Consider the following 25,531-nt stretch of genomic DNA (forward strand, 5'->3'; position numbering starts at 1 on the left):
TTTTTAATGTATAATGTATTCTTCAAATTACAATTTTAATAGTATTTTCATGCTGTGCCTGCAGGGCTGGAAACATTTACGACATAAATGCTATGTTGCGTACTTAAAGCATTTAAGCATCTCATTCTATTGCTCAATGCTGAGCAGGTCTCTAGCTTTAAGTAATATGCAATGAAATCTTCTTCAGTAATCTTGCACCACAACTCTGACAGAAAATCAATGATGTCAAGGCCGTGATGTGATTGGTTATCAAGGCACACATGGTCCAAATTGACTATTATAATTTATCCCATTGTAGAACTGTGGCCCTTGGTAAATCACAATAATGGCTGTGTCTGAAAGCTTAGGTGGCTGACTTGATGCCTCGCTGCCTTAGCAGACAATGACTTTGCAGACAGCGTTTGCACATGATGGTGCTTCATGATATATTTTCAAACAGATTACTAAAGCAGCATAAAATGTTTATGATCTAAAACCAAAACAGAGAGATCTTTGGTCATAACTAAGCAAATATTTAATTAACACAGGATTGTGGCATTTTAAAGGCAGCTAAGGATACTGGAAGTGAAGCATACATTTGATTTAGAAGTGCCTTGCTGTATTTCTACATTGGGAATACATCCCTGCATCATCCCGGCAGCATTTTTTCAATCTTAATCTCATTTTTCAATTAATATAATCTCTGGCTGTACTGTGCATATGTTGCTGCTGTGAAGCAATCTAGCCTTTCACTAAATTTCATAACTCCTCACCAAACATAATCCAGACATTTTGGGGTGAGTGTGAGAAAGAAACAGAAGCAATTCACCTTATTAATATCTAGTTATTACTAGTTATAGTTTATTTCGAAAATGAAACATAAGAACCTTGTTGAAATCAGTTTCTATGATGCAGGGAGCATATGCACCAATATCTTTTGTCGTTCAAACAGGAAACACATGAATATTGATTTCATTAAAATCTATTCTGAATCACTGAGTGTCTCAGACACCAAATACTTCAGAACACCTGCTTGTAATATCTTCGGCTTTGTCTGAAATCGCATACAATCTGAGTAGGTGCTTTTTTGAAAATCCATTTCCAATCCAGTTCCAAGTTCCTGTTTTGGTTTATAACCACAATGTCATCTGACGAAATGAATGCTTTAAGCTAAATAAAATAAATATTTTAAAAGATTTAATAACTGAGAAGGTGTGTGGAAAAGTCCTGTTGATATGTGTAAGACAGGTGTGGCATTAGCCTACATATTTGAAATACCAGAAATATAATGAAAAAAAAATTTAGACTTCACTTTCTCAAAAAAAGTGTTATTTATTGTTGTTTAAAAATTTACATATTGCAATGACTAATATTCTTCAGTGATCAGACAGAAACATAATTAAACTGCTTTAATGTACAATTCAGCCACAGAGTGGCCTACACTTTAGTAAATTTGACAAAAAAAAAACATGATACAGCAATGACATCATGGGGTCCTGTAAAAGCTATGAGATAAAATAATTAAGCTGTCTGGTAAAAAGAGGGGGAAAAGAGAATAAAATGATAACTTAACTAATAAACTCTACAAAGAACACTACAATAAATTCAGGGAAATCTTAAGCATACCAAGTTAAACAGGCTACAGAAAAAGAAGAACAGAGAGGTCAAAAGAAAGCAGACAGAAAATGAAAAGCACCCAAGGGGCAAAATTAGTTGGAAATAAGCTAAAAGAAAAAATAAGCCTTGTTGGCACATTGAGAGAACAGAATCAGAGTGAAAGCACAGTTAAATCAGCCCAGAGAAGGAATGAAATAGAAATGGAAAAAAGAAATGGAAACAAGAACAAAACAGACAGTTAGAGAAAAAAAACTAACAAATAAAGCAGGAAATATTAAAAGGGGGTGCGAAATTACTATCAAAGTGCATAGGAGATTCTAGGCACTAAAAGAGAAAGTTTAATAGTAGAAAAAACAATCAAAGCAGGCAACAAAGAAAAAGTAAGAAAGAAAGAAAAAAGGAATGAAGAAAAACAATGAAAGGAAGTAAGAAAAGAAAGAAAGAAAGAGGTTAAAGTGGCAAAAGATTAAAAAAAATAAAGACAGAATAAGAATACAGTAGTAGTATTTCTGAAGCAAAAATAGTATTTGAATGACAATAGAGAAACAGAAAGAAAAATTACGAGTGGACCACAAATACTGAACAACATGAAATGATAGGAGAGAATCAGAGGAAAGTACCAGAAAAAAAAAAAAAAACCTAAGAAAGCTGATTAATAGATTACATTAGAATAAAGAGATGTTTAGATCAGAGGTAGATTACACTGAAAGAGAACATATTACCCCACTGACATTTCTGTATCTCACAGTATTGCTTTTGACAGCAGAAAAATTACACGCACTCAAACACTCCAAAGACACTCCAACATGCACACAATCCTATACATACTAGACAGGTTCAGATTTTTTTTATTTCTCAGTCTAAGGGAAGTTCAACTAGGGGTATCTGTCTTTGTCTACTGTTTATCATCCTTAAACAGTGCAACAAATCCAGAGGTTGTAATACAATTTGTGTTTTTGCACTCTTTGTGAGGCCTATCATCTACTTGTGAGGCTTGATAACTATATGATATCTTTTAATAACTTCTATATGATAACTTCCATACCACGCCACTATTATGAAAGTATGAACTGTACATAACAGCACCATGAATAGACGCTGTTTGATAAGTATGTACTTTTCTTTTTTATGGGTGGGATATTTTCTTAAATTAAGAATTAAATAAATGTCCTTAAATATAATTAATTACATTTTCAGCCTAGATTCATCTTTTTTTCCCCAATAAATATATGCAATTTTAACAATCTCAAGATCAAATGGTTCCTCAGCAGATAGCAGCTGAAGTCTCTTCATTTGTCAGTGGCGAGCTTTTTTCATTCAGTATGGAGTAAAGCGGTTGTAGCCTCCACGATACAAACTTGCCTGATTGTAAAGAAATAAAATAAATCAGACATTAAATTATATCAGTCTTTCAAGAAAGTGTTTAATTACAGCTGACTTGCCATGTGTGGTATTTCACATTGTAACTTACCACTGTTCCAACTCCATAAGTGGTGGTAGGTCCCAGTGAGTGATGGTAGGGGTCTGTTGCTGTGGCATAGACTCTTCCATATCTTAATAGAAATACATAAATTAATTCATAGATAGATTAATTGATTGAGTTTATGGATGGATAGATTGATTGATAGATTAAGGTTCTTACCCATCACTGAATGTGGCTGTTGCAGCTGCTGAGGTGGACTGGGCCACTCGATATGTGGCTGGATATCCTCCCTAAAGACAGGATGGCTTAAGTATTGTATTACATTTTTATTCATTCAGAAAACTCGTTTTCATTTTTTTAACTTATATCACACAATACAGGACAAAACAAGGCACAACAGAACTAGACAAATGAAAAATACAATAGATTTAAGAAAGAAATAAAATTATTAAATAATTAACAGGAAAGAAAAAAAATTCATTCAAATATTCATCTGTAATATTTTAGTTGGGAGAAAATCTGGTCTATTGGTTTATTTGCCATATAAACAAGTAAGGGCTGCCAAAAATGGTTTACTTTTATTTCTTAATCAGTATGTAGTTTTTCTAAAGGTATACAAGTATTAACTATGTTTAATCACAGATTTATAGGAATAACATGAGAGTAATATCAGAGATTATTATATAAATGGTCGGCTCGAATAAACTAATTGCTCCAGCTGTGTTAAACTTAAACTTGGGTTTAACTCTTTAACATTTTGGAAGCAATTTCTTGCCCCACATTGGTGTCTCATGGTGAAAGAAACTCTTTCTGTCCAAATGTCTTTTGCAACCTTTCCCACATTTGAATTGAATGAATGATCATAGTATTGTTGGCTACCATTTAAATCAATTTCTCATCCCATTTATAAAGCATGTCCAAGGGAACATAATCCTTCAATTCAAATAGTTCTGTTTGAGCCGTGAAGGTAGGGGGTCGCTTTCAAACATCTGGGCAAGATATCTGGAATGTGCTGCCCAACAGTAAAGTTTGAAATTTGGTCATTTCAATCCTTTGTTTAAGCAATCAAATTTCTATCGAAACACTAAAAGAAAGTACTGGTAACGTTCACTGGTAACTTACATAGACCTCAGCACCATACAATCCATCTTGATACACCACTCTGCAGGAGACATAAAATTTGCAGTAAATTACAAAATGCCATAAAATTATACAATAACATAGGTGCAAAGAAAAGGTTTAATTTGTCTTTTTAACAAATTATATAGTGTAAAAGCTAAGTGTAGTACTGACCCTGGGTAGGCTTGTACTGCAGCTGGCGTGGCTGCGGCTGCGGCTGCTGCTGAGCGGATTGTATTGTAAACTGCCCGACCACGTCCACGGAGGGCAGAGCCTCTGTAGGCCAAGGTTGGTGTGGGAACAGGATAAGGAAAGCTGGCAACTATTAATCCAAACAAAGTGACATTTAGATAGCTAAATAACAAATTACATGTACTACAGTCTGTCTAAGATAGGACATTTCTGTTAGCTTTTATATTTTTTACTCAAAAATGAAAAAAAAAAGTCAAGATTAAAAATACCTGTGTAAAGTTCAGGGGCGTACATGGCTCCCATTACTGGATTGATTTTCCACCCAGAAGCTGCACGAGTTGACATATAGTTGAATTGGAGTTGAATTTTACAAACCCTTTATTTTCATACTGAAAATGGAGTAACAACTTTAAAGCATAACATTTTTGCCAGAATATTATGAAGGAAGCTCACCGTTCACTAACGGCGTCTGAGGTTTTTTTGTTACCACCCTTGCTGTGGCGTTGTTCACCTGAGAAGTAGAGTCATTTAGTTGTTCAGTTGTTCAGTTGTCCATTCTCCCAACACAGAAACTTATCACCCTCATACCTCAATCTTCCTTCCCTCGACAATCGTTCCGTTGAGCTTCTCTCTCGCTTGATCTGCTTCCACTGCACTCTCAAATGTCACAAATCCAAAACCCTAAAGAAAGGATTGAAATCAAATTGAATTTGAGTTGAAACTCAAATAAAGAAGCAACTAACTCACAAACCCGCGGGAATCTACTGACCTTTGAGCCTCGCTCATTAAAGATGATCTCCACGTCTAGAACCTTGCCAAATTGCTGAGAGATGAAAGACAGATATTGACTAAACAATTGACAGGTGAGAGAATGAGTTTATATGAAGGGATAATTCACGCAAAAATCTTTTAGTCACCCTTATGTTGTGTCAAACCTGTATGACTGACTTTATTCTGTGAAATGTAAAAATCTTTTTTGTCCATAAACTGAAAGTCAGATGGTTCCAGTGTTGTTTTGGGCCCCACTGACTTTAATTGGAAAAAAAGTGGTAGCACTTTAGTTTACAGTCCTGTTCCTCATGTACATACTATGTACTTATTATAGTAATTACAATAACTATGTAATAACTTTTGTTAAAAAATTCAATAAATATAATGTTCAAAAAAAAAAAAAACTATGTAATAACTAGGTACTAACCCTGAACCTACCCCTAAACCTACCCCTACCCCATGTAATTACCTTGTGTTACCAGAACTTGCTTAGATAAATACACTGTAAGTACACTATAAGTACATGTTAGTACACGTACTGTAAAATAAAGTGCAACCCAAAAAGTTTAAACATCCCTAAAAAATTTCTTCTTTTGCGTTCTGCAATAGAAAGCCTAACAGTTTGGGTAAAACATGAGGCTGAGTAAAAATGCCACAAAAGCCAATTGAGTAATGCATGACATTTGGGACAAACACGGACTCTCTCACCCCAAACATCTGCCTCAGGTCTGGGTCCCGAAACCTAAAAGGTATATTGGAAACATGGAGCCTTTTGGGTTGAGCCTTTCCAGCTCCTTCCTCCTCAGTTCCACTTCCAGACGCCACAGAAACACTGAGAGACTGTGGGTCAGATGTCACAGGCACTAAAGAATCATTCTATGAGGGAAACAAGAATGAAAGATAGGGAGGAGGAAAATGTGGAGAAGGAGGCAACAGATGGAAAGAAATAGGAGGAAGTAAAGGAGAAGAATAGAAAAACAGAAGAAACATTAGTATGTATTGCATTAAATCAAACCCTTATAACTACTGCTTATCTGTTGTAAGATTGCTTGTCAAACTTATTGAAATCTAACATTTTACTGGGAGAAAAACTGTTTTTATAAAGTGACCACAACAAAACGCAAAGGAGCATTCCTCATCCAGTGATTCCTCTCAAGCAAAAGTGAGGAAATGTGACAAATTCCCATTTTAGTGAACTGTCTATACATGCCTGTTAGATATAGACATAAAAAACACAATTTCCTTAGAGCACAATCAAATTTTAACAGTGAAGTCACTAATTCAGCAGCTGAAAAACGTTAAATATTACTAGCATACTTAACAATGTGTAATTTTATGAGCGCTGCAACTGAAATGTTGTCTATGTAATGCATTGTTACACAGCATTTCCTATTGCACTGATTGTACATGACTGTGAATAAAATGCCCCCATGCAGATCAATACATAGGAGTATTTGTGCTTCAAACCCAAAGCATCCACTATCCCACAATGCATCACGATGCCAGTTCGTATGTCTGCACAGCCCACCTCACCAAATGTCACAAAACTGTTACTATTAAAAAATGGATTAAGAAGTCAAAAAAGGTGTATTACATTTTTCAAAAAGAGAAATAAGTAGAAGAAAAAGAGTAGCCAAGCAGAGCGTGACAATTGGAAGGGAAAATGGTGAAAAGGTCAAAAAGAAATTTAAGTAACAAAAAAAAAAGGAATTGTGATAGCACAACGAATCGTGTGACATGAATTTAAAAGCAGTGGGGAAAATGTTATGCAAATGATAAGAATGGTCATTAGAACAAGAAAGAAGGACAGACAAATGGCCAATTCTTTATCTATTTCATAAGGATGGAAAAAGTTGAAGCAGTAAGGCAATATCCCCTCTGCTTTAACTCATCCATAAGGGTAAAGGGCAACAAAACAGTGCTAATCTGCATGGGCAGAAAAAAAAGGGGTGCATTCGGTTCATCATGTTCCCTTCCTTTATTTCTACAGTTTTCTTTTTTACGAATTTTTTAACCATCATCCCAGATGTCCCTCTTGGTTAACACTTTTCTAAATTGTATTAATCTTCTCACTTTCGCTCCACTTCAACAGAAGTTGCATAATTCTTCAGTCATTATATTGTATCTATTAAAATTCATTTCCACTGCATTGTACAAAAAAAAAAAAAAAATGAATCAGTATTTAGAGATAAAAGACAATAAAGAAGCAAACAAGAGAAATGATGAGATTTGATAATCCTAATACGATCAAGAAGGTTAGAAAGGGTCTCGAACCGAGTGAACCCCAAAACAGAAAGTGAAAGACAGAAGCGCTAAACACAGGGGAATTCAAAGCAGCCTATGAATTTTGCTGTATAACTTTAAAGGTCAGCTTGCAACAATGTATACTATTTTTGGAACTGAGACAGAACTTTGTATTAATAAGGAAGAAAGAGGTAGGAAAGGAAACACATGTAGACACACAGACACATCCACACGCAAACAGTTCATGGTTATGGTTAAGTCTGAGCTGGCCGGGCTGATTGCTAGCTGTAATGACTACCACAGCAGGTGACACACTGCTGAAACACCATCATCATCATCATCATTACATTCATCCAGAGACACAGGCCAGGGAGGGTTTTTGGGAGAAGTGGCAGATAGGAGGGGAAAGGTGTGATGGGAAGGTATGTGATGATATCACGTCACGATGCAGAGTGCTTTTCTGACTGGACCTGGAAAACATAGATGAGGGGGGAGGGGTCATCCCGTCCGACTCCCCCCCTTGACCCCTCCCTCCACGGCGGCGTCTCATAGTCCCAATATCTGGCGCTCTCTAGTGATATAAGCAATGTGGACAGAAGATGGTGTGACAGAGAAAGAGAGAACTCATTGCATGAACCTTTTCAGTGAAAAAAAAAACTCTTTCATGGTGAAAAATTATTCACAATCCTTCCCACAATTCCCTTTGGCACAAGCCTTTGTTGTAACTTAAAATGGCCTTCTGTAATTACTGTACCCGCTTGGTCATAAATATTAAAGAACTTAAAGATATAGTATGAAAAAATGACACTTAAGACTGGTTTTGTAATCCAGGGTCATATATCAGGGATGTTCGAACTTTTTAATGCCAAGGACAAGTTTTATCATTCTCATTTGATCAGATAGAAAAAAAAAAATTATAGAGAATAAAATAAAAAAACAGAATGTGATTCAGTTTAAAAATAAATGTAGAGTACAATGAATTATTTCCCTGCAACTTAATATTCAGACACATCACTAAATTTATTTTTATATACGCATATAAGATTACTAGAAACTATTCCATATTTGAAAAGAGAACTGGAGAGTGGAAAAGGAAGTAAAGGCAGTTTTTCTTCCATGATAAGCCTAAATATTCTTCTGGTGCCCTGAGCGAGTTGAATTACTATACTTGGATTTGTGTAAAGGACATAAAGATATTTTTAGCTCAGACAGAGGATCCCAGAGGACAAAAGCATGGGATTATATATCATCAGCCTATATATATTCCTGACATTCCTCTAATGAAAAAACATTTGAAATTAATATACGCTGATTGTACTAAATTCACAGCAGTGGGACATTGTTTCCCAAAATCTTAATTTTTCATAGGCATATTGTTCCTGCTATGTTTTGAGGTAAATTTGATTACTTAAATGTTTGTGCTTGAGTTATGTTAGTTCAGTTTATTATTTACTTGTTGAATAAAGTACCGTACATGTACTTTAGATGCTCCCCACTGTTAACTGATGTGTAAGAAAAACTAATGTATAAAACACCCTTTGTCATCCGAATTCAGTCATTTGTTAATTGTTCTTACCGTGTTATTGGTTGTTATGGACTCCGTCCCATCAAGCTGAGGGCCCTGGTAGACTCTCAACTGATGATGATCTGAATATTCAGAGTTTGGGTGAGCAGCGCTGAAATCGAGGGGTGGCAGCTGGACAGTATGTGGTCCTTGTCCAGGTGGAGGATATGAAGGAGGTGGGGCATAGACCTGAGGAAGTGAAGGGTCACCATTGCCTTGCCCCGCCTCTTGGGCAGCGGCACCCTAAAATGAGATAGAGATGCACTGTTTAGAACTGTTTATTACAAGAAAAAAATATGATTTGATCAATTAGTCATGGTAGCATATGTTTTTCCATTACTTTAACAGATCAAAACATTTTACCAGTTTTAACTTCTTCTTTTTTTTTCTTTTTTGTTTTTAATTCAGCGTGATTTTTTAAATCTGTTAAAAAAGCCTGTTTGATTATACTTCATACTTATAATCAGCAACTGATCATCTTTTTACAAAATCAGTTTCTGGAAATTCTCCCAATGAAACAGACACAAAAAGCATTTCCAACAAATTCATACCTCCTTCAGTTTGTTAAAATAAGCAATCCAATTTTTTTTTTTTTATCAGATAAAACTGACTTGAATTTACCAGCTATAAAGAAGCCGACATACTCTTACTATGTTGTTTGCAAATCAAAGACACTAAAAAAAACACAGATAAACCAATTCTGACATCACATAGAGGTCCTGACAAAGATACAACATATAGCCTATTCAAAATCAGGAGTATAAATCAGACATCTCACCCCTTCAGCGCATTCCACAGGCGACCCAATACTCACCAACAACTGACGCATGCTTTAATGGAAAGCTTTCACCCGCCCACCCCACCATAAGTCCTCGCGCCCACCAATCACAGAGAACCAAACCTGTCTCAAAGGGGAACTTTACACCAGCTGTGTTCATTTGTTCATGTCAGTCATCAACCTGTTTCAGCCTCCTACTCTTAGACACTAAACAGACACACAACTGTTTGGATAAAAGTTTATTCTTACATACTAATAACTCAACTGCTCTGTAAAACTCTGCTCCTATTCATGTTCAGGTGAAAGCATTTTGATTTATTTATTTTATTTATTTAAACCAGACCAACCAGATTTCTGTGACTATACTGAAGTGTGTACAGTGTGCATGAAATAGATCAGGTGAAAGAGGTTAGATCACTCAAGTAACTGTTCACTCTGAGTTCTTCAAACAAAGAAAACTGGAGATATTCAATTCACTCAGATACAATTTTATGCGTACATGTCAAATGATATTGATATTGTCAAGCTTTGGTTAATAGACTGGTTTCATTTCTGAGTCTGTTCAACATATAATATAATAAAATGCATAAAATTATGGGCAAAATAATTAAACCAGTATACACCACACACACACACACACACACAAACACACTTTTTATGTGTTTATCAGCTGTTTGTCAGATAAGGGTAAATTTAGACTTCACTGATAAACTATGACACTGAGAGACACAGCTTTGATTGGATATCACCACCAAGCTTAGATTCCTTTAGCAGAAACAAAAGTTTCATATTACAACATGGTTTCTTTCTCATCATAGCTATTTTTCAGCATTGGGATGTTATATACCATAGTTGACTGTTTACAAGAGCATGGCATCTTTCCTTCATTCCTTTAAAAAAGAAAAAGAAAAAAAAAACCTGAAAGCTACTTGACACCCCTGTTAAAGGTTTATGAAATGTAAACAGGTTTTGTCAGGTGTGAACGGAAACACTACAGTGATTTGAGTACTGCTGACTCAAAATGTCACCTAGTGTGGCGTTGCTGCTGGCTGTAGATCAAGTCAAAGATCAAAATGAAGACTTCAGACTTTGGAGAATTTATTCAACAAGAATACACGCTTGGTGAGATATTTACATACAGTTATAACTTTCATAAACAACACCCTGCTATGTTCTTCTACAGAGGATATGGAGACTAATCATAAACAAGCATGAGATAATTGTTCAAACACACTAGCTGCTATCTAACATGCAAAGGTGTCATTTGAGATTTGTAAACCGTTCTGTTTCCCATCCTGATTCTTTGTGACTGTGAGAGTATTTAAATAAAGCCTCTATCTAGCAGATAAAATGTATCTTCTAGTATATTGGCTGATAGGAGATTCCCTCCCCTTCACACACACACACACACACACACACTGGCCCCTTCAGCTGTCAGGTCTGGGGTTAAAGATCAGAGGCAGGATGCCAGGTGCGTGCTCTGACAGCTGCGGGATCATTCAAACACTCACACAGAGCTGATGACAAGAACTGCTTATGTAGACTATACTCCTATATTACAAGGCTCTCTGAAATACTTGATTCTGTTGGCCAGTTGTGGCATACTGTGCCTACTACTAAAATATAACTGGCTGTTTGCCCTGGCAACCAGGTAGGTGTTTTATTATTTTTAAAAAAAAATTTTAATCAACAGATGTTTAATCCAATTAAGGCAGTTTTAATGTAATATTATTTGTAAATAGTACTTATCTACATTTTTAATTAGCTTTTCATTTTGTATTTAAACATTTTCTTTTAACCTAATTTAAGTTTTAGTTATTTTGATGTCATTATTATTTTAAAGAATATATTATATTAAAATAAATATTTATTTTATTGTTTTTAGATTATTATTATTAGTTTAGTTTAGTGTTATGTTATTTTAGTTAATTAAATTATTTACATTTTTTTTAAATTAATGAAAAACATTTTTAACAGTTAACAATAAACAAATGATATAAAGAAATATATATATAAAAAATTGAATAAACCAACCAACACTTTACATTATTTCACTCTGCAGTCTCTTTTTTTAGTCATTTAAAATGTATTAATATTGGTTGTGCCAGTCATTATTGCAAAATAAACCATTTTGGGTGACACAATAAACCTCAGATTAACATTAACAGGGTTTATTTAGGGGGTTATTTTAATAATGAATATCTATTTATTAATCATTCAATCAATAAACAGACATGCACACACAAATAAATCAACCAAATTATACAATTTTGCACTAATGCAAACATAGCTATCAAAATGACCACATAATTCCGCCCAAACATAAAAGGTTCAATCAAAGTATAACAGATGAACAGCAACTAAAGGAGCAGAAGCAACTATGAAAATTCCTCTGTTTCAAGTCCTACTCTTTAGATGACATAATCTGTCACTTCAGATAAACTCAAGGGGAAACCTGAGACTCTATATATTTCTATATCTGTGTGTGAGAGGGAATTTGCAGCGAGAGGAACAGACTAAAAATATGAGTGTGACAGAGAGAAATAGCAGGCACACTGTTTATCAGCTGTCCTGGAATTTCTCTCTCAGACACACACAAACATACAATCACACAGCGGCATACAAACATACACTGAACCTGTTTTCAGTAAGCCACCTTGCAGGGACAAATATAACTAACAAAAGGACACTCCGTCCTTCACTGGCAGAGAGAAACAAATTTAATGTCTTCATTGCAAACCCACTGGTGGATGACAGTTTAGGACATACACAAGCCTTTTGCTTGCTAGTGATTGGTTGATTTATGAAAAATATTACCAGATATGTGACAGAAACTTCAAAAGGAAAAAGTTGTTAAAATTAAATACAAATAAAAAAATAATCAAATTAAACAAACAAACTACAAAGAGAATGTGGAAGAGGAAGACATTGAGAATAAAGGGACATGTTTACCTGTACAATGCTGGGGTAGCAGGAGGCTGTCTGGGGGTAAACAGGGAGTCCGTAGGGCTGAAGGATTACTGTAGGGGAGGACAGCATGGTGCATAACCAGAAAAAGGACAGAAAAAAGGTACAGCTAAAAGGGATGGGAAACCGGGGAAAGAGAGAAGGGAAGGAGAGCTTTCGAATCAAGAAAGAACCACCAGACTGAGAAAGTTTAGAATCCAAACAGAGGAGGAAAAAGACCCAGGGGCATGAAAAAGAAAAGGAAAGAGAAGAGTGGGCTGCGCTGCACTAATGGCTGGTGTCACAACTTCTAGGTGATAAAATGAGAATAAAAAAAATAAAACCCTATTCAAGAGTTCAAAGTCCCGAGCAGAGGAGATCAGTACTACTGAAAGATCTCTCTGGGACACCGCATGTGTGTGTGTGTGTGTCAGTGGATATATTTGATGGACAGAAACACATGTTCAGAGTTGTGTTACACTCCTTTAAATAGTCCCCTTTCCTCTTAGTTGTGCTGGTATCAGCAGTAGAAATTAACCTGATAGTCATGCAGCAATTCACAATTTAGTCCAAATTTTATTAATTTTTTTATGAAACTTACCCACAAGTATTTTTTAAAAATGCATGATGCTAGAATAAAATATTTTTGTTTAAAAGCAGACACCCTGTTCTTTCTTTGGATGTCCTGTTCAGATATTCACATAAAAAACATATACAAATTCAACCCTAAATTGGGACGTAGTAGTATGATGTAAAGTTCACTTAAAGAAAACTTATGAGTAGCCTGTACTTGCAGTAGTATACTATAACAATCTATTAGTTGACTGAGACTATACTTCACATTTAATTAGTAAACTATAAGTATACCTAAGTTCACTTTTAGTATAATTGCAGTGCAAACTACAAACATAGTGGTAAACTAGTTGTGTACTCAAAGTTTGCTACTGTTATACCTAAAGTATTTTCCACCTATCTCGCAAAAATTGCTAAAATTCAGAAGAAGTTTTTGCGTATGATTTCCTACTCTTCTAAATATGTTTCTTCTGCACCTCTATTTCTCAGATACAAGATTTTATCAATTGAGAAAGTCAATGTTTATTTATCATGCATATTTATTCATAAGTTTATTTATAAGAGAGAAGATATCCCACCAACATTACAACACTTCTTTACTTTTATTTCAGATACTCATATCCATCAAACCAGGCATAGAGAAATAAATCTTTTCTTACCGTTCGCTAGAACTTCAGGTCATAAAACTGACCTCAGCTTTAGGGGTCCTCAACTATGGAGTAAATTAAGTTTGTCTCTAAGATCCACGTCCTCTTTGCTTGTCTTTAAAAAACAGTTGAAAGATCTTTTGATTTCACAATGACAGCTTTTGTTATAGTACTCTGCAGTATACTATAGTCTTGTTGACTCTCATATGTTGCTTTTTACTTTTGTTTCTCCTTTACTATTACCCTTTAACATCTGTAACTTTAAGTTATTTTCATTAGGATAATCATGCTTCTGAAAATGTTTTTTCCCTCTTTTTTTTTATTATTTTTCTACTTATTTTGTCTGCGTGCCTTTTTCTGTTTATTTATGCAAGTGGAGTGGAACTCTGTATAAACCCAATTGGGTTTCGTTTCCTCCTTGTACTGTATCCATGTGATATCCGTGCAGAACAAATAAATAAAATAAAAAAGTATACTTATATATACTAGAAAGTGGGCCAATTTAGTCCAAAGGAGTATTGAAACAGTGCACTTACTAGTAAACTACTAGAACAATGATTTTGTATAGCCTACTTGATACATAAAGTATACTTAAAAATGTACTTGAACTTTACTTAAGTATACTTAATAAAATAAACTTGAAGTGTATACTATTTTTTGGTAAGGGTTTATATCTTTAGTGTTGTGAGAAGGGAAAAAACGCATGAGAAATCTAACAAAAATATTTATTTTGCATAAAGCAAACTGTGAAAGGTGAGTGACTTTAGATTTGTTCTCTAAGCTCTTTCGTAAGCCTATATGGCCCCTCATTATAACAGAAATGCAACAGATACTTAAAATCATTCATGACATTGTCACAACAGTTCAGCATCACAGCAGACAAGTTTCACACTTGTAAATACGACTTCGTTCGGTCATTCATGAGCACAGAACTCGTAAATATGATATTTCCGATTGCAGCCTTCGCAAGTTCTTCGGTTGTAATTATTATTTTTGACAGAAATTCATATTTTGACCAGCAGGGGAAGCAAACAATTCATAAATCGTGATGTTAACGGAAGACATCTGACCGTACTCGCAAAGTTTTGTGGGTAATGTAGTTTAAAAAGCACATATAAATATCCGGGAAGCAAGAACGCACGTTCTCTTTTCTTGGCGAGCCTGATACAGACAGGTAATGGCGGCATGGTCTTCAGTATTTCTGTCCTTGTTTCTGACGAATACCCGTTCACCTAAACATTATGAAATATATAATATAGTAAGGGGCTGTTTTATACGCACAGTATCTCGTAAGTAACGTTAAGTTATATTATGTGGAGCGACGAGCTTTAGCGCAACGTGCTTCCACAAGGCGCGTCCAGGCCTAGTCACGAATTGATACCTCGTGCTCTTCAAATTTAATTGTATCTCTACCTTGAATTGTTGAATTTATTAAATTGTTATTTTACTTGGAATTTAAATTGTATAACCTGAGGTTGGGCCCGTAATAAAATAATTTGTCAAAGTGTTTTGTAACTACCAATGCAGGATATGATGGTTGTGAACTGGCTGAGTGTTACAGTTTTAATAACCGTTTATATTAACTATAAGTTAATGTTTGATTCCCAGGCGTCAATAAGTGGCCATGCCGGTTGCCAGGAGCTGGGTTTGTAGTAAGACATACGTCACCCCAAGACGTCCCTTCGAGAAGTCACGTCTCGACCAGGAGTTGAAACTCATTGGTAAGGAAAAAAAAATTAATTGCAGATTATTATTATTATTATTATTATTATTAAAACTTTTTTTAATCTGGATTTCTTTTTCTCCACAGGCGAGTATGGCCTCAGAAATAAGAGAGAAGTCTGGCGGGTGAAATTCACTCTGGCCAAAATCCGCAAGGCTGCCAGAGAGCTTCTCACTCTGGATGAGAAGGATCCGAAGCGTCTCTTTGAGGGTAAACTAGCTGACTTGCCTAAAACTTAATGGCCAGTGATTTAAAAGAGTACTAGTCAGATTGTCAGTGTTGCCAAGAATTCCTCGTCAATGAGGCCATCTTATTACTATAAATTTGATATCTGAAATTATCACTTTTTTTTTTTTGCTAACTGTTCAACTTTTACTTCTAGGTAATGCTTTGCTCAGGCGTCTGGTGCGCATTGGTGTGCTGGATGAGGGCAAGATGAAGCTTGATTACATTCTGGGCTTGAAAGTGGAGGACTTCTTGGAGAGGAGGCTGCAGACTCAGGTCTTCAAGCTTGGACTGGCCAAAAGCATCCATCATGCTCGTGTGCTCATTCGTCAGAGGCACATCCGGTAAGAGCTGAATTATTCAAGCCCTTATAGTTCAGGACTTAATCATGTTAGCTGTCTTTTTCCTGTACGTGTGGGTTGGTATGATGGTTACCATCCTGGTTTTCTGAACATGCATTGAGGTTTTCTTCCTCTTTCATTAGCTGCCCATGTTTAAACCCCTCCGGGTGAGGGGGAATGGTATATTCTGCAAGGTCAATTCGGTGATTAAACCGTATACCTTTGCTCGTAAAAGATAAGCCCATAAACCACAGCTCCCGCTGATGTCTGGGGGGCTTTATTGCACAAAACAGTCCACCAGGTAATGTATATGGGCACTTGGCAGATATTGTACTGAAACAAAACTGCACTTCTCTTGGCCTGTGATTAAACTAAACACTGTCAGACTGTCAGTGGTGTCAAGAATTCCTCGTCAATGAGGCCTCGAGATCTGCAGTATCAACTTTGAAGCCTTTAGTAACCTTTGCACATTTGCCAAAGTATTGATTCATTTATGTTCTGCAGGGTGCGTAAGCAGGTTGTGAACATCCCCTCCTTTGTGGTGAGGCTGGACAGCCAGAAGCACATCGACTTCTCTCTCCGCTCTCCGTATGGTGGTGGCCGCCCTGGCCGAGTAAAGCGAAAGAATGCCAAGAAGGCCCAGGGTGGTGGTGGAGGTGGTGATGATGAAGAGGAGGATTAAACTCATTCCTCTCAGAGGGGTGGAGGGACACTCTGCTCCCTTAAGTTTTCAATAAAAATGGTTTGTTCCAAATAATCTTGTCTTCATTTGAGTCAAACTATTACGTGCTTTCATAAAATAAGTAGGTACATTCAATATTTTAAATTAAATGTTGCATTCTTAATTTTATGGACTAAAGTGAAGTATCACTTTAGCAAATTGACTGAATGATCTTAGAGACTCTAAAGCTGTATAATGGACCCAAACTAGACTAAAGGTTTTGTTGCAAAACACTTGTTAGTTTGTGATCAAGTTACATTGTGTGAAGTGCACTCCTGTGTAGGATATGGTAAACAAATTTCTAACACCTAATTCCAGTGAATGCATTAGATTTTGATTTATCTACTACAAGTAAACCACTTGAAGAATAGCAAAGTGCTGTAAATGCTAAAACCCATCTCTGCTGCAAATCTGTGTTTTATGATTCCATTTTAATCTTAAATGTCACCTAAATTAAAACCACAACAGACAGGGGCCTTGTACGTGTATTAAAAATAAGGTAGATGGAAAGTTCAATCAGAATACAGCTAATCAGATCATTTAACCCCCCACTATGAATCAAACTGAAATACTGAATGAATAAACCCACTTTCACTGGGATACATCCGCTATAAGCAGCTATTGAATCTAAACTACATTAAAATAATATACAGTATCTGAATTCTTGTATCTTTTTGACTACACTTGAAGCTAGTATAAATTTACCTTAATACACAAAGTTTTAGTTAAATTATCTTTATCCCTTGCACTCTTCAATGGATCTTGAACTGTGTGGAAGTCTTGTGCTTCGGCCTCAGAAATGTGATTTTCATCTAGGAGGCATCTTAGGGACTGGTTTGACCTCTCGTCTCAGTGTAGCCCACATTGCTTGTCTGGTCACTCTGAGTGACAAAATATGAAACCATAGACAACTACTGTGAGCAGATGTAAGTTGCATTACACTTAAGATAGCTGTAAGATATTTTAAGTGTTTGTTCTTACCTCCCACCATCCCTTTCCTGTGTTTTAGCAGTGCAGAAAAAATAAAGATGTCCTTTTTAACATAACTCATTACATGTATTAAGATAACATTGGTGTGTAACTACTATTTGCTGACCTTTAGTCGGTGCCCTGTTACACTGCCTATCTTCTTTGTTACTCCCAAGGTATCGAATGAGTGGCTTCGCACCCTAATAGCTCTCTTAAGATGGAGAGAGTCACATAAAGACACTGAATTGAAGCTCGTTTTAATGTCAAACTGTAATAAGCACAAATCCGGTAACAATATCAAGGCCTATTGTGCATTATTCTCAGTGAGGAGAAGTTGTCAATGAAATCCTCCACCACCCTCTGCAACACTCCTCACCCTTCAGATGCTCAGCAGTAACAGCTCTCCCAACATGCACTGGGATCGATAGGATAATTCAGATCACAGTGCTTCCAAAAAAAACGAACATGTACGGAACTGAGATCATAATAGGAGAGAAGAGAAGCACGTGTTTAAAATTGAGGCTGTGACAAATTAATTATTAGTTAATATTCTTCTCACTGCAATGAAACAATGCAAGAAGTGAGATCTGATGACATCCAAAATTAAGGGAGTATTACCTTCCTGATAAATTAGGGCAACGTCATTCCCAATGTGAGAAGAAAAAGAGATGAGTCGAGTTGTAATTCAAGGAAAAATAAGTTGGTATAAGTTTTTCAACAGCTCTGTGCAGCTGCTGTTAGAAGCTCCGGTTCCCATAGAAACCTTTGACTTGTGCTTATTGTAACTGCACATGCTTGAGAGAGAGAGAGAAAAAGCTTTTTAACACTATTTTAAGTATAAGAAACAACATTTATGGAGCTCTTTTTTTTTTACATTTGCAATTTAATTGTTAGTTTAGCTGGCAGTTTATGAGATTTCAAGATTCCTCAAATCATTTAGATTGGTATGAGGAGCCATATAGGCCATAATTATTGAAAAGACATAAAATTACATAAAAGTGTTTAAAGTTAAAATAACACCACTTATGATTTGCTACAATAGTTTTCTGTAAATAAATAGTTTTAATTAACCACCAATAATTTAGATTTTCAGCTAAAATCCCTACCCTCAGCGGTGGTGGGAACTCACAATGCTGTTCATCCAATCTGTTACCCTGCTCACAAACACAACCACAAAAATCATCTTCTTCTCTGAATCCAAAATGTCCCATAGACATTTCAAATTGTGGCAGTAATTAAAGCAAAAGGAGCCCCTACCAAGTACTGAGTACATGTACAGTAAATGAACATACTTTCCAGAAGGCCAACAATTCACTAAACCTTTTTTTTATTGGTCTTATGAAGTATTCTAATTTGTTGAGATGTTGTTGAATTGGTGCACTTTTGTTAAATGTGAGCCAAAATCATCACAATTACATTGAATTTATTTTAATACACGAGTTTCACATTTTGAGTTGAATTACTGAAATAAATGAACTTTTCCACGACATTCTAATTTATTGAGATGCACCTGTAGGTGAATGGGCAATGGACTATTGCTATAGACCTGTTACCCTGTCAGTCAGCAAAATTCATAAATTATTGACCAAACTCTATTAGAGAGAGGAAGCAAAGGCAGCAGGGGCGAAGGAGCAGGAAAAAGAAGAAGAGAGAGAGGGGGGTCAAGACAATTTACCGACACGAGAATAGAGAAATAAGTGGGCTGACATTTAATTTATTTATGTTTCCTGTTTGATAGGAATCTTTATTAGCTTTTTAGTTGTTGAATTGAAAAGACATGACATTTTTGTCTTTCACTGGTCTTAAAACATTTTATTTACATATTGCTTAAAATGCACAGTGAATATCTCATAGAAAGTGATTATATGTGAAAGTGATACAATCAGTGCCAATCCTAGACATCTGGGGGCCCTACACAGGTTGCGTACTTTGCGTATTGGGAGAATCGGCTCTGGATACAATGCATTTTGTTATTAAAATTACAATACAGTTTATTAGTATACTCCAGCATGGTTCCCCAACCTGCAATTTGTAAAGTCATCAACGTTTGCCCTTAAACCTAAATAAATGTAATTTATCTTCTCACCCATCTAAACATGATGTGAGCATCAAGTTGTGTTAAAAGCAAATAAAGATGCATGCTGGCAAAGCATGTGTGATTCTGCTACTTCCAACAACAGGACAAATGGATTTGAAATGTTTAATTTGACGCATCCACTCTAGACAGTTGCTGTGTCTGGAATCTCCCCGTTTCCTCATTCACTGATCCCTGTGTCAGTCCACTATTATAATCCACTTGAAGGAGTGAATGAAAATATATATATATATATATATATATATATATATATATATATATATATATATATATATATATATATATATATATATATATTTAATATATTTATTTAATATATTTATTTAATATATTTAATACATATATATTAAATATTTGTTTAAAATATTTTTTTTGAGAATTGTGTACTGCTATATGCATGCTTTAATGAAAGAAAGAGTGTTTGAATGAGCTTTTTACTTAATGGTTCACCATTTGATTAATTTTATTTTCATTTATTTATTTTTGACATATAGGCTATACATACTATTTACTTGTTATTTAAGAAATCAACATGTTTGATAAGAAATCAAAATGTTTGATTTAACATTCAAGAGCTTGACGTTCATGTTTTCCGCTATTATTATTATTTTTAATTTTTAAATATTTTATTTATTTATTTATTGTACAGACAGCGATAGACAGACAGACAGACGAGCAGACTTTTGTGTAATTAACGCCGCTGCAGACCTCTATCTTGTACGTCATTTTTGGCGCCGGAAAAAGTATAGTAAACAGTGCGGGGGGCGGGGCGGGGCGGGGCTTCGTCGCTTTTGAGCCTCATCGCAATCACCGTTGTTTGGAGAATTCCAACAATACTTGCAAAAGCAAAAAATAAACACTGGAACTATATTATATCGATATCATAAGCACCGTGGCCTCAGCCAGGGGTGGTTGTTTCCATTACGACACAGGGAAGACAAAACAGTGCCGATCGCAGAGAGGTAAAATTCTGTCTGTTTGGCACTTTGGGAGTCGCCACTTCGCCAACATTTTTGCAGCAGCGGATGAGATACTGGGGGTGGACATGGTGTCTGTTTTCACCCAATACATTGTTTCTGCTTGTACACATATGGAAATATATTATTGTGCATGATAATATTTAGTATAGTATGCTTCGCAACATGGTGAAAGGTGAATATTTTGCACAGAAATAATGCAGCAGAACCCCGAACATTTATCACCCGCAGATGACAGATTACATTAAACTGTATATATTAATTTCTAATGTTATATACAGTAAAACTAAGTAACATTGTTTGGTTGGTTTTAAGATATTCTATCAAAAGATTTTAACGACTTGGGTGCTCTAACAAGTGTGCATGTGCGAACGTGTTTTTCTACTTCTTTGTTTTGATTATAATTAGCTGTTTAAATTCATATTTTAGGGAAAAGGTAAGCATAAAACCTCTTCTTAATCATTTGTTTATGCATTTTCTCTCTCTCTCTCTCTCTCTCTCTCTCTCTCTCTCTCTCTCTCTCTCTCTCTCTGGTGTTCTATTACAAAGTTTGATTGACTGGTCGTCCATCCAGTGAGCATGGAGGCAGGAGAAGACCAGACCAACTCTAGCTCAGCCAATAGCAGCGCAGCATCAGGGGGCAACTCCCGCCCCCCTCAGATAGCTCAGATGTCTCTTTATGAAAGGCAAGCTGTGCAGGTGGGTCACAAATCCACTGCAAACTCCACTAACAGCCAAACTGTAGAAGTGTAATTTAAATCACTTATTTCCATCAATGCATCTGTGTGATTTTGTCTTGAATTGTGGGAAATGTAGTTGTCTGTACTTATACATATGTTTCCAGGCACTACAAGCATTACAGAGACAGCCCAATGCAGCTCAGTACTTCCAGCAACTGATGCTGCAGCAGCAGATCAACAGTGCTCAACTCCATAACCTGGCTGCTGTGCAACAGGTCAGACTCAGTCAGTAAATCATATCAAGCAAAATCCACAAAAAAAATTATTAGTTATTTTACATTTTTATCCAAAGTGACTTACAAATGAGGACAATGGAAGTAATCAAAATCAACAAAAAAGCAATGATATACAAGTGCAATGATATACAAAAATATGTCTGGCATAATGGTGATGATATACAAATTAACATACAAAAGCATTGTTTTGAACCATATTTTATTGTAATTGTTTTTCAGCAAAGTGTTTATGAATTCATAGCCTTTATGGAGTTACACAGCAGTTGTAAACTTTCCAGTTATTTATTGCAAATGGAAATGTATTACTATGGAGTTATAAAAAAAATAATTGCTAATAATGGTTATATTTCTATTAATATAATGTATTTACCATAATTACCATTCCTATTGTTGTTATTAAAAACATTCAATAAAATGTATTTTTTCATAAATTTTATTATTTTTACACCAAAAAGTGTACCATCTGTATTTTTATTCTACAAATATCTTTTTTTCAGTATTTCACCCTGAGAGATTTCCTTTCTATACTTTCAGGCAACTCTTGCAGCCAGTCGTCAGTCCAGCTCTCCCAGTAACAGTGTCTCTCAAGCTAGTTCAGCGCAAGGCACAGTGAGTTGTTTTGAATCCATTAAATGTGTGACACGGCTAATGGAAATTACAACTGTGCTCAGTTCTAATTATTTGTTTATGAAAATGAGCTTATGTTTGTTTGACGATAAATTTGGAATCTTTTATTAAATAGAGCTGATCTATGGTGTCCTTTTTTTTCTTTTAGGTCAACTTAAGTACCACCTCTGGTGGAGGGACCATAACAAACCCTCGTCCAGTGGGACCTGTCACCTCTGCTACATCAACAGCCCTCAGTCAGTCAGTTTTGTTGGGTGGAAACTCAGGTGGACAGGGTCAGATGTACCTGAGAGTAAGTGTATTGTCAGAGTGCACTTAAATCCAGACCAATGCCTAATGTATGTTTTTACAGCTTGTAATGACACCGTACAACAGTATAAAAGTGTTCACCTGCTGACATTAATGTAATGTTTATGCAAACTCACTCTTTTCCTGAGGGTGTAATTTTACCGCTCTCACCACTCACAGGTAAACCGCTCTCTCAGGGCACCTCTCACCCCTCAGCTCATTTTCATGCCTGGTGGCACGGCGACAGCTGCTGTTGCAACGGTTGCCCAACAGCATCAACCCCAGCAGCAACAGGAAACCGTTCCCACATCCTCAAGTAACCAGCCAGACAATGATCAGGTGTGACATTTGGCCTTATATTATTTTTTTTTGACATTTAAACTGTGCCATAGTCTGTAGTAGTGTAGTAAGTGATAATTCCTATTTGCTAAGTAACTTCACCATGCAATGAAACCTTTTTTTATGTTTTTTGTGTCTTTGATCAGATCTTATTGGTCTAAAAATCCTGAGGAATATAACTGTATATTGAACATCAAATATAATTTGTTTCAAAGCATTTCACTGTCAGTTTTGAATGAAATATTAATTGTTGGTAGAAATCTGGTTAGACCGTAGTACTAAAATAATTGTTCAGTGTGATGTTGGTGTCCTTTCTTCCTTTCACACGTTTCATTATTTTGCCTTTGTCTGTCTGCATTTTTAAGGTGCAGAACTTGGCTATGCGTTTGCGTTTCCACTCCAAGGGTGGCTACTGTGAAGACTGAGTTTTGCAGACAGGAAGGAAACAAGTGGTGAGGATTAAAATGAAGATATTACAGGTCTTAAAAATATGTTTTTTTTTTCTGCTTGGCCAGTCAAGCCTGTTGTTTAGATTGCACTTGCCCTGCTCCAGCACACAAGCAATTATTATAATTTTTATTTATTTATTTTTTTCAAATTGTATATTTATAATTTAGTTTAGTTTATATTTCTTATCTTAGTATTAATCTTTTTTATTATTAATATAAATATGTTAACATGTTTTTCATTTTATATAGTATCATTTTATTTTTTAAACAATAATATATTTAAATAATCATTTATTTATTTATTTTTTTCACATGTACCCATTCATGAGTTTGGGATCTTTTTTAAGCAATGACAGATACTTTGTTTTATAATTGTTTTTATTTATTTATGTTTAATGTATTTGTTTTTACTGTATTTTAATCAAAAAAATACATTTCAGATGAGCATAAGATACTAAATCTCAGATATTTCACTCATTGAAAACCCTTATCCACCCCAAAGCTTGGAATAACAGTAATAAAAAATAATAATAATAGGATGATAGGTTTTATTTACCATACAAGAGAAAATATGCAATAATTGCTGACGTTTTGCACTTATTATAATTATAGAGGAAACTCCATGACAACATTCATAAACACTTTTGCCGAGAAAAAAACAAAACAATGGCATACATGGCAAAACATTTCAGATTGGCTTGTAATTTTCAACTTGTTCTTAATGATATTACCAAGACAATCAAAAGCCATTCTTGCAATTTCAAACAACTTTATCTGTTATTCATCTAAATAACTGTCCTTATCTGTCAAGTTTAAACATTAACACATCTATTACCAAGTGTCACAGAAAGCCAATTGTTGAATTTTACAAGGCTTAATAATACATGTACACAATCACTCCCTGTTGATCTGCCTTGTATTGCATTTCAAATTCCTAAATGTATATGTCTGCTACAATCATTCCCAAATGCATTGACTGTGAAATGAACTGTAGTTTCTCTTTCTCTCCCTGACCTTTAAGGCTCATTCCCGCTTAATCAGCAAACTCAGCAGCAGTTTGGACAGTCAGCCCAGCAGATTCAACCACAGACTCAACCACTCGCCAACACCAAACTGCAAAACTGCTCCAGTGCCACCAATCCCAGCATTCCTGGCCTCAACGTGAAGGGTGGTAACCAATCCGCTGTCAACCCACAGCAAGCAGGAGGTTCCTCCAATCCTTCGTCTCTCGCTCCTCTCCCCTCGCTCCCTCTCTCCCAGCTCCTCCTTTCTCAATCTGGCTTGTGCCAGGCTCGAGGAGTACCAGCTGCTACGGCCACCGTAACCCACATCCTGGTGCCCACCTCCAATGTTCCTACCTCTTCTCAAGGCTATCCGATGGGCACTGTGGCAACCAAATCTAACTTGACTGCCCAGACATTAGTTGTGCAGCCACTCCAGCAGACGGGGGCAAATCTGAGCACTGAAAAACTGGCTCATGGAACAGGACATGTGCCCATTCAACCGAAAACTGCTCAGGGGCATCGGCTTCCAGTGCAGATGCCCCCTCGCCACCCACCTCCCATTCTCCCAGCACCGCCCAACAATGGCCAGGCCATGGGAGGCCATCACCCTCCCCACGTCCCAGTTCAGCTGGTTGGAGCCAGGCAGAGCGCACTAGGAAACTCCCAGGCTTTAGCAGTGGCCCAGGCTCGGACCTGTTGTGCCCAGCAGGACGCCACGGCTGTCATGCCTGTCAATAATGTTGTTACTATGGTGTCTGCTGTGGAAACTGGCGGAGCCGGCATGTGCCTTAAAACAGCCCAAAGTGCCCTCCCAATGTCTGCGATGCAAACCAATCAGAGCCCAGCGTTGAGTCAGGGTAATCCCGCTTCGGTCACACACTCGATGGATGGACAGAATAACTCTGGAGATTCTGTTTTCATTCAGTCTGGACCAGCTCAGGTTA

At 36.2% G+C, this 25,531-nt stretch overlaps 2 protein-coding genes and 1 pseudogene across 3 annotated transcripts; 2 read left to right on the top strand and 1 right to left on the bottom strand.

The window, feature by feature from the left end:
* Window positions 1–1,291: 1,291 nt before the first annotated feature.
* Window positions 1,292–13,042, bottom strand: LOC113099609 (RNA binding protein fox-1 homolog 1-like). Of its 2 annotated transcripts, none has more exons than XM_026264485.1 (12): window positions 12,640–13,042; window positions 8,922–9,152; window positions 5,810–5,977; window positions 5,100–5,153; window positions 4,919–5,011; window positions 4,784–4,841; window positions 4,600–4,659; window positions 4,313–4,460; window positions 4,142–4,181; window positions 3,239–3,309; window positions 3,068–3,149; window positions 1,292–2,958 (listed from the first exon to the last, which is right to left on the bottom strand). In XM_026264485.1, the coding sequence occupies exons 1-12, from the start codon at window positions 12,724–12,726 to the stop codon at window positions 2,914–2,916; spliced, it is 1,137 nt and encodes a 378-aa protein (XP_026120270.1). In that variant the 5' UTR covers window positions 12,727–13,042; the 3' UTR covers window positions 1,292–2,913. The 2 variants fall into 2 exon arrangements, with proteins under 2 accessions (XP_026120270.1, XP_026120271.1); XM_026264486.1 differs by lacking the exon at window positions 12,640–13,042 and adding an exon at window positions 9,688–9,778.
* Window positions 13,043–14,886: 1,844 nt separating this feature from the next.
* Window positions 14,887–16,896, top strand: LOC113099610 (40S ribosomal protein S9). The gene is made up of 5 exons (XM_026264487.1): window positions 14,887–15,027; window positions 15,462–15,574; window positions 15,664–15,786; window positions 15,959–16,145; window positions 16,647–16,896. The coding sequence occupies exons 2-5, from the start codon at window positions 15,478–15,480 to the stop codon at window positions 16,822–16,824; spliced, it is 585 nt and encodes a 194-aa protein (XP_026120272.1). The 5' UTR covers window positions 14,887–15,027; window positions 15,462–15,477; the 3' UTR covers window positions 16,825–16,896.
* A 3,791-nt stretch (window positions 16,897–20,687) lies between these two features.
* Window positions 20,688–25,527, top strand: LOC113099608 (polyhomeotic-like protein 1; annotated as a pseudogene).
* Window positions 25,528–25,531: the final 4 nt, after the last annotated feature.

The sequence above is a fragment of the Carassius auratus genome, unplaced genomic scaffold (assembly GCF_003368295.1).
Source record: "Carassius auratus strain Wakin unplaced genomic scaffold, ASM336829v1 scaf_tig00216981, whole genome shotgun sequence".
NCBI classification, from domain to species: Eukaryota; Metazoa; Chordata; class Actinopteri; order Cypriniformes; family Cyprinidae; genus Carassius; species Carassius auratus.

Bases quoted from the DNA above. Each gene is read 5' to 3' on its own strand.
- LOC113099609 (XM_026264485.1), bottom strand. From the start codon at position 12,726: ATGCTGTCCTCCCCTACAGTAATCCTTCAGCCCTACGGACTCCCTGTT. The intron at 5,154-5,809 runs GTGAGAGAGTCC...TTCATCTCTCAG, and splicing joins ACCTGAGGCAGATGTTTGGG to CAATTTGGCAAGGTTCTAGA. The intron at 4,461-4,599 runs GTATTTTTAATC...TTGGATTAATAG, and splicing joins CGCCCCTGAACTTTACACAG to TTGCCAGCTTTCCTTATCCT.
- LOC113099610 (XM_026264487.1), top strand. From the start codon at position 15,478: ATGCCGGTTGCCAGGAGCTGGGTTTGTAGTAAGACATACGTCACCCCA. The intron at 15,575-15,663 runs GTAAGGAAAAAA...TTTTCTCCACAG, and splicing joins CCAGGAGTTGAAACTCATTG to GCGAGTATGGCCTCAGAAAT. The intron at 15,787-15,958 runs GTAAACTAGCTG...TTTTACTTCTAG, and splicing joins TCCGAAGCGTCTCTTTGAGG to GTAATGCTTTGCTCAGGCGT.